The sequence below is a fragment of the Mercenaria mercenaria genome, chromosome 13, assembly GCF_021730395.1.
Source record: "Mercenaria mercenaria strain notata chromosome 13, MADL_Memer_1, whole genome shotgun sequence".
Taxonomy (NCBI): Eukaryota; Metazoa; Mollusca; class Bivalvia; order Venerida; family Veneridae; genus Mercenaria; species Mercenaria mercenaria.
Genome location: NC_069373.1, coordinates 77,481,938 through 77,495,516, shown reverse-complemented (window position 1 = coordinate 77,495,516; position 13,579 = coordinate 77,481,938). Strand labels below are relative to the sequence as shown.

General features: G+C 36.1%; 1 protein-coding gene across 1 annotated transcript in view; it reads right to left on the bottom strand.

The window, feature by feature from the left end:
* LOC123530028 (titin homolog) overlaps positions 1-13,579 on the bottom strand; it is a 39,326-nt gene that overhangs the window by 20,157 nt on the left and 5,590 nt on the right. The window contains exons 2-3 of the mRNA XM_045310712.2: positions 7,260-9,404; positions 1,723-2,439 (exon numbers count right to left, since the gene is read on the bottom strand). Coding sequence (XP_045166647.2) covers positions 1,723-2,439; positions 7,260-9,318 — 2,776 coding nt within the window. The 5' untranslated portion in view covers positions 9,319-9,404. The remainder of the gene's footprint in view (positions 1-1,722; positions 2,440-7,259; positions 9,405-13,579) is intronic.

The window sequence follows — 13,579 nt, the reverse complement described above, 5'->3', positions numbered from 1 at the left end:
GATTATTGCAAAAAGCAGGATGGAGTTATGTTGCTTGCTGTACAGGGTCAGCTTATGATGGTCAACAAGTGTTGCAAGTTTCAAAGCAATAGCTTTGATAGTTTAAGAGAAAAAGTTGACCTAAACATAAAACTTAACCAAGAAATCCGATATTTTCTAAGTCCAAAAGGGGCCATAAATCTTGCAAAAAGCAGGATGGAGTTATGTTTCTTGCTGTACAGGGTCAACTTATGATGGTGAACAAGTGTTGCAAGTTTTAAAGCAATAGCTTTGATAGTTTAGGATAAAAGCTGACCTAAACATAAAACTTAACCAAGAAACTGATTTTCTAAGTCCAAAAGGGGCAATAAATCTTGCAAAAAGCAAGATGGAGTTATGTTTCTTGATGTACAGGGTCAGCTTATGATGGTGAACAAGTATTCCAAGTTTCAAAGCAATAGCTTTGATAGTTTAGGAGAAAAGTTGACCTAAACATAAAACTTAACCAAGAAATCTGATATTTTCTAAGTACAAAAGGGGCCATAAATCTTGCAAAAAGCAAGATGGAGTTATGTTTCTTGCTATACAGGGTCAGCTTATGATGGTGAACAAGTATTCCAAGTTTCAAAGCAATAGCTTTGATAGTTTAGGTGAAAAGCTGACCTAAACATAAAACTTAACCAGGCAACGCCGACGCAGACGCCGACGCCGACAACCGCTCAAGTGATGACAATAACTCATCATTTTTTTTTCAAAAAATCAGATGAGCTAAAAATGGGCCGTAACTGAACCAAAGTCTTTGTCCTTGCTATGTAGTCTGGCCTATATATGTAGATTATGATGGTTACCAAGTGGTCAAAGTTTCAAAGTCCAGAAAGGGCCATTATTCAGCCAAAATAGTTGACAGAGTTATGTACTCTTGCCTACAGATGGAGATCATGATGATAAGCGAAAAGTTTCAAAGCCACATGTATGTCAAATAGTTTTGACAACAAGGGCTGTCACAGGAGACAGCGTGCTCAACTATTTCGATGCTGGATAGTGAAACTGTGCTCATCTAAGGAAGCTGTAGCTGTCACTGGAAGAGAGTCTGTGTCAAAAGCATTAAGTAATAAGAGAGATTAAGATAAAGTGTACCAAAACATAAAATAAGTATAATTTTAAGCAAAAAGGGGGCATAATTAATGAAATATTGCTGCAAGAGTGATGCACCTTGTGTCATATGATGTGGGTGATGATGTTAAACAACTATTTTAAGTTTGAATCAAATCCTCTCTGTAATAACAAGAGATATAGTGAAACTGCATCTAATTAATCGACTTTTTCTTCGAAAAGTTGAGCTAAAAATCAAGATACCATGAGATGTTTATTGTGACCTCATTAGACGAATATTGTGACCATATTGTGACCTCATTTAAATTAGTAGATGAATACTGCAACCTCACAAAATGAATACTGCGACCTCACAAAATGAATACTGCAACCTCACAAAATGAATATTGTGACCTTAAGCGATGACTGCTATGACCTTAAAATCTTGAAAGATGAATATTGTGACATCGAATATTGTTATAAGATGAACATTGTGACCTCACAAACAAATACTATGTCCTCATGAGATGACTATTGTGACCTCATGACTATTCTGACCTCAAGAAATGAATATTGTGACCTCACAAATTGAATACTGTGACCTCAACAGATGAATATCTTGAGCTTACAAATTGAAAATTAATACTCTACCTGGCCTCATTTCATCACTGGATTCATCTTCACTCTGGAACTCATACATGTCTGTCTTCTTTACTTTTCTCGGGGTTTCCTTTAATTCTTGCAGATCATTGGTACATGTTGTTGCAGTCTGACTGTCACAATGGTTTTGATTGGTCGAAACTGAAGTGTGATTGATTTCAAACTCTGATGGCACCATTTTAGCATCTGTTAAGTTAACTTTACTTTCAGGTGGAATTTCATTATCTGAATGCGACTTCTCACCTACAGGTGTCATTCTTGCTACAAATGAATCACCACTATCATGTATTGTTCTCGCATGGGTTTCCAATTTTATGGTAGCATCATCAACAGTTGTATTTTTCATACTATCTGTCAATAAAGATTGTTCAGAAATACTATTTAAAGTGTCCGAACTTGCCGCTGGCAAATTCTCATGATCACCGTCAGCTTTAATAATACTGTTCGCTGCTGATTCAATTTTTGATACAGTATGGCCGCTAACAGTACCGGTAGTTGATTTGAGAGATACGAGATCATCAGGTAAAAGTTCAGGATGTTTTTTCTTCATGTGAAACCTTATTGAGTTCTTCTGTCTGCACGTGTATTCACAGTGTTCGCATTTCAGTGGTTTCTCGTCAGAGTGCACAAGAGAATGAACTTTTAATGAGTCGGCTGTCCTGAATGCCTTTGTGCACGTTATATACGTGCAAAAATGAGTTCTGTTGTCTGAAAATTAATAAAGATTACAGTTATGTATCTTAATGCATGAATGGCACATATTAATTTCATTAGTAGATGAAATGCAGTCTATCTTAGCTATTATCAACTCCACTTTTAATATAAAGAGCATATAAAATGAGATTTTTTCAAAAGATTACATCTGAACTGCATTATACAATCAACCTGCAGGGGAAATACATACATTACAGGTAAAATGCTAATCTATTGTAAATCATCTTAATGTGTTAAGTCCGTAGATACAAATCATTGAAAACTGTCACCACACACTACAGTCACATGATAATTTAGTTTCTTGAAACCTCAAGATGACAATTTAGTATTGACAACAGCTGTTATTACTTTTATGTATCTTATATTGATTACTCTTACAGAGCATTTTATCTAGAATTTTATAAAATAATCACATGTATGTCTATAATTTATTCCTACATTGACCGCCCCCCCCCCCCCCCCCAAGCTCATACAATGCAAAAAAGATTAATCAATGGATCTGGGATGTCACCATTTTTTTTAAACAGTAATTCAGTTATTCAGCAGCTGTCACCTAATTGGTGTTCCTGAAGTCTGTGCTCATTCTGACTTGTTCTTGTCAAATAAATGACAACTTTCCTGCAGTAAAGACACATGTTTTCACCACACATTGTCTTGTGTCAAGTCACTGCTGCTGAGAATATTAACTTTTACCTTGAGATCAAACTTCAATTTCTTCATGTCTTTCTCACTAAGTAATATATACAAGTCTGGCTGTGTACAAGAGCAGTTAATTTCATACAAACTTTTAAGTGAATGCCAATCATTACAAATTTTAGTTTTTAAAACCCAATACCGGCGCTTAGATTTATTCTAAATAAGGAGTTTTAGAGCTTGAAACCATACTATAAGAAGACACAAAATAACAATGTACCAAAATACCTGCGCCTGTACAAATAACTCCTGTCCAGTAGACAGTATGCTCAACTATTCAACAAATTTGGAGTCAAAAACAGGCCATCACTTGGCAAGACTTACATATGTCCAGGGACTACCTTAGCCTGGAAATTTAGGGAGAAGTGACTTCTCCCTCCTGGAGAAACAGGGAGAAGTTTTGAAATTTTGGGAGAAGTTCGGCAAACGTGAGACAGGACATTGCTTACATGCATTAAATAACAATAATAATGTTTATTCAGTTCCATTTGTAGTATTATCTTGCTATGACTTAAATAAAAATGGTGCAATGTTTCAACAATACTGTACATATTTGCACTGTTTTACTGCAAAATGTTTGACAACCTGACACAACAAATCTTTCCTCATATAATCAGTACTTAATATTTCTTGGATTTCTTCCTTCCTAGAGCAGCTTTTTCAGGTATGTGAGCATTCTGAGTTTAAAAAATTTATATGTTCCTTCAATTTGACAAACTACAGAGTTTAAAAAACTCTCAAAGTTACAATGAAATGTTATTTGTATTGATCAGTAGATAAAATACTTAAAAATCAGGGGCAATATTTTTTAAAACTACGTATTTTGACATAAAAAAATCTAAAAATTTGTTAAATGAATTACCTCCCTTTAACACATTTCAGAATTAACTAAAAGAGTTGTCTGCTATTTTTATTAAACAACAAATTTAATAATTTGTCAAGGGCCATATATTTAACTTATATATGTTTTTAATGAAAGAGAAATGCAGATTAAAATGAATAGTAAGCAGATCCCAATTGAAAAATAAACGTCGGGAGTAACGGGTAGTCTACATTGTGATGGCAATAAAAAATTCGAAACGATTTTTAACTGAAAACAAGAATAACTGGATAAGACATCTCCTTATAAAGTACCGAGGGCGTTCGGTTGACCCGAGGTTCTGTGTTTTGACCCGCGAAAATCAAGAAAAACTCGTAGTTGACCCGCACAAAAAAGTGTCCCGTGCGTCGGCTCGATCCGCGAAATGCGTCTCGAGTTCGAAGTTCTGCATTGTGAATCAAAATCTCGGTGAATTTCAATTGTTCGCCGCACAAACTGAAGTATGACAGTAGGCAGAGCGTCATATGTTAATTAGCTACTGACAGATGCTGACTGACACGTAATTAGGTTTGTAATTCGGAAGTTAATTATCGCCGTTTTACGAAGTTTTCGGGCTCTCTGATCTCCGATGTCGGTCAGCTTTAATTATTACTCTTTCATTATTTAATTATCGTTTACTGCAATCACATTAAATGCAAACAATTAGCAGCTTATCATGCGGCGTCAATCTGAAATCGAGTGATCATCTTTTGTTGTCATGGACACGTTTGGCCGCGCGTGCCTCCCGGTGACATCCTGTGTACTGCGTATTGTGTTTACAGACTTTACATAACCGAGATGTATAATATCGGCACACTTTATTGCCAATTATGTTTTCCTTTCATCCAATTTTAGGGCGACTTGAACTTCGCTTTTCTGGCCGGAAAGGGCGAGGTGAAATATTTTAAAGCGAATTTTTCGCTCAACTTCACTTAAAACGCAGTCCCTGATGTCAAATTACAACTTCTATTGCAACCTTATTTTAATACATGGTTCATACAGACCTTCCCAAAAAAAAACTTCAAGTAGTTTTCAAGGAGTTTTCAAGTAGTTTCCTCCATTTTCAAGGACTAAAATGGGCGCAATGTCACTGTTGCTGAGACATGAAATAACCAATTTAAATCCAATTTAGGACAAAATTAAACAATGTAACACAAGATTTACCTTCAACGCATCGCGGATAAATTACACAGCGTGAAAATTACTTGAAAGAGCATAAAACCCGTAAAGTACAGTACCGTACTATCGCCGACTCCGTGGCAGGCCCTAATGGCGGTAACGGTTGTTTTTTTTTCATCGTTTTTTTAGTTTATTTTGGTCTGTTTATAATGTTTGTCCGTTTTCACTTCGCACCCGACGAATTTAAGGACTATTTGCCATCTTTTGTACGTTTTTTCCTAAATTCAAGTAGTTTTCAAGTAATTTCTGACTGTTACAAAATTCAAGTAGTTTTCAAGGAGTTGGCATCAAATTCAAGGACTTTTCATGGCCTGTGCGAACCATGTAATACAACATATTACAGACAGCAATGCATGCAAAACTTCAACCAAATTTCTGAATAAGGGCCATAATTCAAAATGAATTCAACCATACATGGAAGTATGAGAAGGCTGTCTTGTATGAAGTTTCAATCTGATTGCAGTCAATCCAATATAGTTACGCAACTCTGGAGTCGAAAAAGAGCCATAATTTTGATTATATGTAACCAAAGTTATCTATCTTGTTTATTTCAGTAGGTCTGATGATGGGAAGCATTGCGCGAAGTTTCAATCTGATACAAGCAGCTGTTACTGACACTTGGTTAGTCACAAAACTTTAACCAAACTAGAGGTGCTTTTGAGAAAAGCGCATGTATCCTACGACTGCCTAATCATCTGAATAGAAAGTCTGTCTTTACATACTGTTTGCAGCCTATTGGTATCTGTTGGAGTTGGAGTTTGAGTAACCGTTCTACATCTGTGTATCGGTAATTATGTTCAAGGGCCATAATTCCGAAATGCCTGGGCCGATTTGGGTAGACATAATTATAACCTAATATGAAAAATGGCCTTCAAAGAAGAATTAATTTTCATCTGACTGGCAAGAAAACAAAGTTGGGTCACAAGGATATTCACTGTTAGGTCGCGTTAAGGCAAATAAATATTTTTTTAATGATAGCCTTACTGAAATATGACTGTACATACAAAATTTAACCAAAGTGTAACGCTGCAGTTGGCCGGATGAGTAGAATAGCTCTCACTATTCTTCAGACAGACGAGCTAAAAAGGCAACAATATATATATGTACACTTAAGAAGTGACCCCCATCAATTTATAATATTCAACAGAAATGCTCCTTAGACAAGTGTTTAGTATTTCAGTTATTTACCAGCGTACAGATAGCCTAACCAGTGTTCCTGGATTCTGTACCAGTACAAACTTGTTCTCTGCAAGTAAGTGCAATTAGCAGCAAATTTCCCAACATGAATCAAAGGTGGAGGAAAAATGATTTTAGACACAATGTCTTTTATCAAATCATCGCAGGGAACATACGCCTCACCCTGGGATCTCAGGATAACAGTTTGTTGGTATGTTTGTTTTGGGTTTAACACTGTTTTACAACAGTATTTCAGTTATGTACTGGCGGGCAGATAACCTAACTAGTATTCCCGGAATATGTACTGGGTCAGTACAAATCTGTTCTAATCAAGTAACTGCAAACTTCCCCACATGAATCAAAGGTGGAGGACGAATGATTTCAGACGCTGTCTTTTATCAAATTGTCATGTGGAAGATACGCCATCCCCGGGGATCTTAAGACAACAACTGCCTCAGCAGCAAATATATATCATAAATTTGAATGCCCATTATCAGAGACTTCATATTTCATATTCACCACTTCAGATCTTAATCACCAGACTGTGCAACTGAACAGCCGATTGATCAAATTGCAGATCAATTAAAACATGTACACATGTGGCTGTTCCACATATCCTGGTAGGCTGAAAGCTATTCATATCTTTCCTAAGTTTAGAATTACCAATATTTTTGTTTTCCAGTTATTCACAGACTGAGGCAGTTTGTCAGCTGCTTGTTTTCAACAATGAACTATTTTTTCCTGAACAACAGCTGAATGCTACTGATTCCAGATCAAAGATTATAAAACATACCTAATGACAGAACATACAACTGAACCCAGTTTTCTTATTTAAGTCTGGTAAAAGGTCGCCTGATTCTGCCTCAGATTGACCAATATATTTTGCGGACTGCTCAGCAGTAATTACCTTTGTGTGCATCAGTATGTCTATCCAGATGACACTTCTTGTAAAACGCCATTTCACAGCCCTCTTCTTCACACTTGAAATTCTTTGGTGCCTTTTGATGGGTTTCGTTTAAATGTAGGGCTAGCGCCCGTGTAGATTTGAAGCTTTTCTCACATCCTTCAATGTCACATGGAAATGGGCGGTCAGTCTGATGTGATATTAAATGAAATTTGAGACCATTTGGGGTTTTAAATGCTTTGTTACAATCGTCCTTTTCACATTTATAAGGTCGCTCTTCTGAATGCAATTTTAAATGACGTTTCATATTGTCTTCCGTATAAAATAATTTGTCACATTCAGTACATTTTACATTCCGTTCCCCTCTCTGCTCATGTATATGTCGTATGTGCTTTTTCAAATTTGCTTTATAGTTTGATTTATAATCACACTGGTCGCAACTAAACAGTTTTGGTTGGTCAGGGTAATGAGAAACAACATGACATTTTAAGGAAGACTCATACTGAAATTCTTTCGAACACTCTGGACATTTGAAAGGAATTCTTCCTTGACACTCCTCCATATGTTTTTCGAGAGGAATTTCACTACATTTAACATAACGATTACAATTTTTGCAAAATTTGCAATCACTTCTGTCTTTGTGTTCTTGTGCACAATGATCCTCTAAAATCTCATCACTGTCTGCACGATATTTACACCGTTTACACTGATAGATTCCGTGAGTTCTCATATGGTTTATTACAAGCACCCGTTTTGGAGCAGAGTATTCACATTCCTCACACTGATGAAATTTTGGTTTTGAGATTAATTCTGGTTCTAAACCTAACTTCTCTGGCTGACACTTTCTTAAGTGCCTTGTATGTCCACCTTTGCTTCGAGAAATGTAACCACACTCATCACATTTTATAGCTGGCTCAGATTTGTTTCCAGCATGAATTTCCTCACTGTGTCCCTTTTCTAAATCATTTTCAGCTTCATGACTAATGTTATCTTTACGATCACTATTAATGCTATCAAAACTTGTATCAAGATCTGAACTTTCATCAGAATCATTAGCAGCATCTTCAGAATCTGAATGATCTGGTCCTACCAGATTTGTATTTGTAGGAATATCATCCGTTTCTTTCAGATCATTCACAACTTTATCACCTTCATCTTTTTCAGCAGTCTTCTCCTTCCCTGGAGATGGAATCTTTTTCTTTGTTTTATTTTTGACACCCTTCGCTTCATTTGTCTCTGCAACATCTGATTTTCCAATTAAATTAGACTTTTCTGCATGGGTTTTCCTTAATTCTTCAGTCTGTCTTTTTAACTCTGATTGAGCTTCTTCTTTCAGTAGCTGTTTCTTTGTCTTTTTCCCTTTCTTAAGTTTTGTAACAGTTTCTTTTGATTCTCCTTCCTTTTCATTATTGCTCTCATTTTGAATACCTGACAGCTTTCTTTTCCTACCAGGCTTTTTCTTAACTACAGTTCCATCTTCAGTATCAGTTTTTGGTTTGGCTGCATTTTTCCTCAACTGGTTTTTCTTTTTAGTGTCTGATTTTTTATCAGTTTCATCACCACCAAGGTCATTTGTTTCTGCTTTATTCAGTTGTTTGGACACCTTTTTCTTTGCTTTTGGTAATTTTTTCTCTGGAGTTTCTTTTGTTTCTGTATCTTCTGTAGATGGCAGTTCAGAATTCTTCACTTTCTTTTTAGGCTTTGATTTCTTTTCAGGGAGATCTTCATTGTCCATTACAGTTTCACCATTTACTTCTGGACTTTTATTCAAAACTCTATTATAACTACGCTTTTTTGGTGGAGTACTCTTCAAAGAAGAGATATCTGATGCATCATCATCACCTATAACACTGCTTCGCTCAGACAAAATGTCGCTCTGGTTATCAACAAAACTACCTGAATCGTTTAAACTAGAACTTTCATCTTTTGAAGCTTTAGCAGTTTTACGTTTTTTCGGTGGTGTACTTTTTGTTGAACGATCATCAGCATCATCCTCTTCTTCAACAAGATCAGTCCGGCGTCGCAACTCCGGCTTCTTCTTGGGATCTTTAATTGTCCTCATGTTGATTTACTGTACTTCCTATTCTTACATCTTTTTCTTTATATGTCAGTATCACCATTCATCCTCAGGTGCCAAAAACAGGGATTCTGAAAAACAAAACAAAATGTTAGTTCCAATGAAAATTAATCAACAGATTTAGTTTGTGTTTTACATGGCTGTATCAATGCTAAACAATTAAAAGACTGAAATTAATTTTTCATGTTGATTTCTTTCCCTTTACATGTAAAGAACTTCATCCTGTAAAGTGGTTTAAGGTTATTATATGCAACTGATATACTGAATGAAAAGAATCTCAAAGTTATAAATTAATTAGGTACTGACAATAAAAAATTTGGCACTTAACTTATGAATTACACAAAGTTATTTTAGTTTTGCTCTATAACATATGTTTGGTTAAGAAATTAGTATTATCATTTATCATAATTATCATTATCATTACATATTACCGGTATACCAAATCAAGCTGAATAAGAAAACTCCATCCATCTATTATGAAATATACGGTATACTCTTGGACAAAGCAGCAAGAAATCTCAAAATAATAAGTTTTTGCCTTTACAGTCATGACTCCATGTACAGTATTGCAATTAAACCAGAAGAATTTAACTGATTTGTTCTGCAACTGGGTATCAACAATTTTTGATTAAACAACATTTGACCTTATGATTGTCAAAGATGACAAAAATGCTTATAGATAGATGTCACATTTTCCATGCTAAAATGGAAGTTGTAAAACACATATAAATGCCTGCTCTCCTTCCATGATGCCCCAATGGATGTAACTGGGCATGTAAGTTTCAAATATGCTGTGACCTAGACAATCATCTTTGACCTAATTACACAAAACAGGGATCATCTTCTGACCACAGATAGCTGTGCTATTAAGTGTGTGCTGTAGACCAAAGTACTTTCAGGATATTAAATGGAAACCATTTCAATCTCAAGACCCACTATTCATGACCTTTGACCCCAAAGGCATCTACTAATTATGCAAACTTTGACACTTTTAGACTCAAACATACCCTGGCAATTAATCGGAAATTATTTTCAGTCTCTAGGGGACCTCACTACGATTTTGACCTTTAACCTTCTAACCACAAAATAGTTGGGGGTCATCTAATAACAAGCAACCATTCTACAAAGTTTTGCAGCTGAGGGCTCAAGTGATCTCCTGTTATTGGTTGGATATTGAATAGTTGACCAACAGCAAATTTTTTGTGCAAGTGTTGATCAAGAAGTAATGTCACTATGTCTGTGGTGCTTTTATCTATTGTTATATTATTACAGAAATTATGTCAATATGTATGTTAATCCAATTATGATCGCACAAGACATATATTATTTTCTAGGGTAGTTTCTTTTTAAATACAGTAAAAGAACTTCAAATTCATCCCAGATGACACTTTACTGCATGCAAAAATTTTGCAGCAAAAATAGCATTTCTTTCATAAACAGAAAAAAACAACGAAGCAAAGACAATCTCCAACTGACATTAAAATAACACATCTAATCATCTGATGCTAATAAGGTCTTTCAGCAGTCAACCATGAACATTAAAGGTACATCCTTGCAGGTTAAATATAATCTGCAAAGTCTTGCTGTTGCCAAGTGATAAAAGTATCAATCTTTCAGGGTATGTCGATATGTCAATAAGCAAGCAATAAATTTTATATAGATATTTTCAAAAAATATTGCAAAAAGATTGTAGTCCTTAAAGCGGCATGCCTCCAGATCGTTCGACAACAAAAAACAAGAGGACCATGATGGTCCTGAATCGCTCACCTCTTCCCACATGACCCAGTTTTGAGTATGACGTCGTTTTTTCTATTATTTGACATAGTGACCTAGTTTTTGAGCTCATGTGACCCAGTTTTGAACTTGACCTAGATATTATCAACATAAAAATTCTGACCAATTTTCATGAAGATCCATTGAAAAATATGGTCTCTAGAGAGGTCACAAGGTTTTTCTATTATTTGACCTATTGACCTAGTTTTCGAAGGTACGTGACCCTGTTTTAAACTTTACAAAGATATCATCAAGGTGAACATTCTCACTAATTTTCATGAAGATCTCATGAAAAATATGGCCTCTAGAGAGGTCACAAGGTTTTTCTATTTTTATACCTACTGGCCTAGTTTTTGACAGCACGTGACCCAGTTTTGAAACTGACCTAGATATCATCAAGGTGAATATTCAGATCAATTTTCATGAAGATCCATTGAAAAATATGGCCTCTAGAGAGGTCAAAAGATTTTAATAATTTTAGACCTACTGACCTAGTTTTTGATAGCAGTTGACCCAGTTTCAAACTTGACCTAGATATCATCAAGATGAACATTCAGACCAACTTTCATACAGATCCCATGAAAAATATGGCCTCTAGAGAGGTCACAAGGTTTTTTTATTATTTGACCTACTGACCTAGTTTTTTAAGGCACATGACCCAGTTTCAAACTTGACCTAGATATCATCAAGGTGAACATTCTGACCAATTTTTATGGAGATCCATTCACAAGTATGGCCTCTAGAGAGGTCACAAGGTTTTTCTATTTTTAGACCTACTGACCTAGTTTTTGACTGCACATGACCCTGTTTCGAACTTGACTTAGATATCATAAAGATGAACATTCAGACCAATTTTCATACAGATCCCATGAAAAATATGGCCTTTAGAGAGGTCACAAGGTTTTTCTATTATTTGACCTACTGACCTAGTTTTTGACGGAACGTGACCCACTTTCGAACTTGACCTAGATATCATCAAGATGAACATTCTGACCAACTTTCATACAGATCCCATGAAAATATGGCCTCTAGAGAGGTCACAAGGTTTTTCTATTATTTGACCTACTGAACTAGTTTTTGATGGCACCTGACCCACTTTCGATCTTGACCTAGATATCATCAAGATGAACATTCAGACAAATTTTCATGAAGATCTCATGAAATATATGGCCTCTAGAGAGGTCACAAGGTTTTTCTATTTTTAGCCCTACTGACCTAGTTTTTGACCGCACGTGACCCAGTTTCGAACTTGACCTAGATATCATCAAGATGAACATTCAGACCAACTTTCATACAGATCCCATGAAAAATATGGCCTTTAGAGAGGTCACAAGGTTTTTCTATTATTTGACCTACTGACCTAGTTTTTTATGGCACGTGACCCAGTTTCGAACTTGACCTAGATATCATCAAGGTGAACATTCTGACCAATTTTCATGAAGATCTTGTGAAATATATGGCCTCTAGAGAGGTCACAAGGTTTTTCTATTTTTAGACCTACTGACCTAGTTTTTGATGGAACGTGACCCAGTTTCGAACTTGACCTAGATATCATCAAGGTGAACATTCTGACCAATTTTCATGAAGATCTTGTGATATATGGCCTCTAGAGAGGTCACAAGGTTTTTCTATTTTTAGACCTACTGACCTAGTTTTTGATGGCATGTGACCCAGTTTCGAACTTGACCTAGATATCATCAAGATGAACATTCTGACCAACTTTCATAAAGATCCCATGAAAAATGTGACCTCTAGAGTGGTCACAAGCAAAAGTTTACGGACGGACGCACAGACGGACGGACGACGGACACCGCACGATCACAAAAGCTCACCTTGTCACTTTGTGACAGGTGAGCTAAAAACTAGAAAATGCTTTTGTAAAAAAGCGCATGTCTCCCCCAATGAAAAGTCCTATAGGCAAGAAGTCAATAGGGGTCAGGAGCGAAAGTCAAAGAGACACTGATGGTTGACTGCAATAGGGATCATCTACTTGGCATGTCCAGTCATCACGCTAAATTTCAACACTCTAGGCCTAGTGGTTCTCAAGTCACTGTTCAGGCTCCTGTGACCTTGACCTTTGATCAAGTGACCTCAAAATAAATAGGGTCATCTACTCTGCATGTCCAATCATCCTATTAAGTTTCAACATTGTAGGTCAAGTGGTTCTCAAGTTATTTCCAAAAAATGATTTTACATGAACAGGCCCCTGTGACCTTGACCTTTAATAGACTGACCCCAAAATCAATAGGGGTCATCTACTCTGCATGTTCAATCATCCTATGAAGTTTCAACATTTTGGGTCAAGTGGTTCTCTAGTTATTGATCAGAACTGGTTATCAATGTTCAGGCCTCTGTGACCTTGACCTTTAACGGAGTGACCCCAAAAACAATAGGGGTCATTTACTCTGCATGAACAATCATCCTATGAAGTTTCAACATTCTGGGTCGAGAGGTTCTCAAGTTATTGATTGGA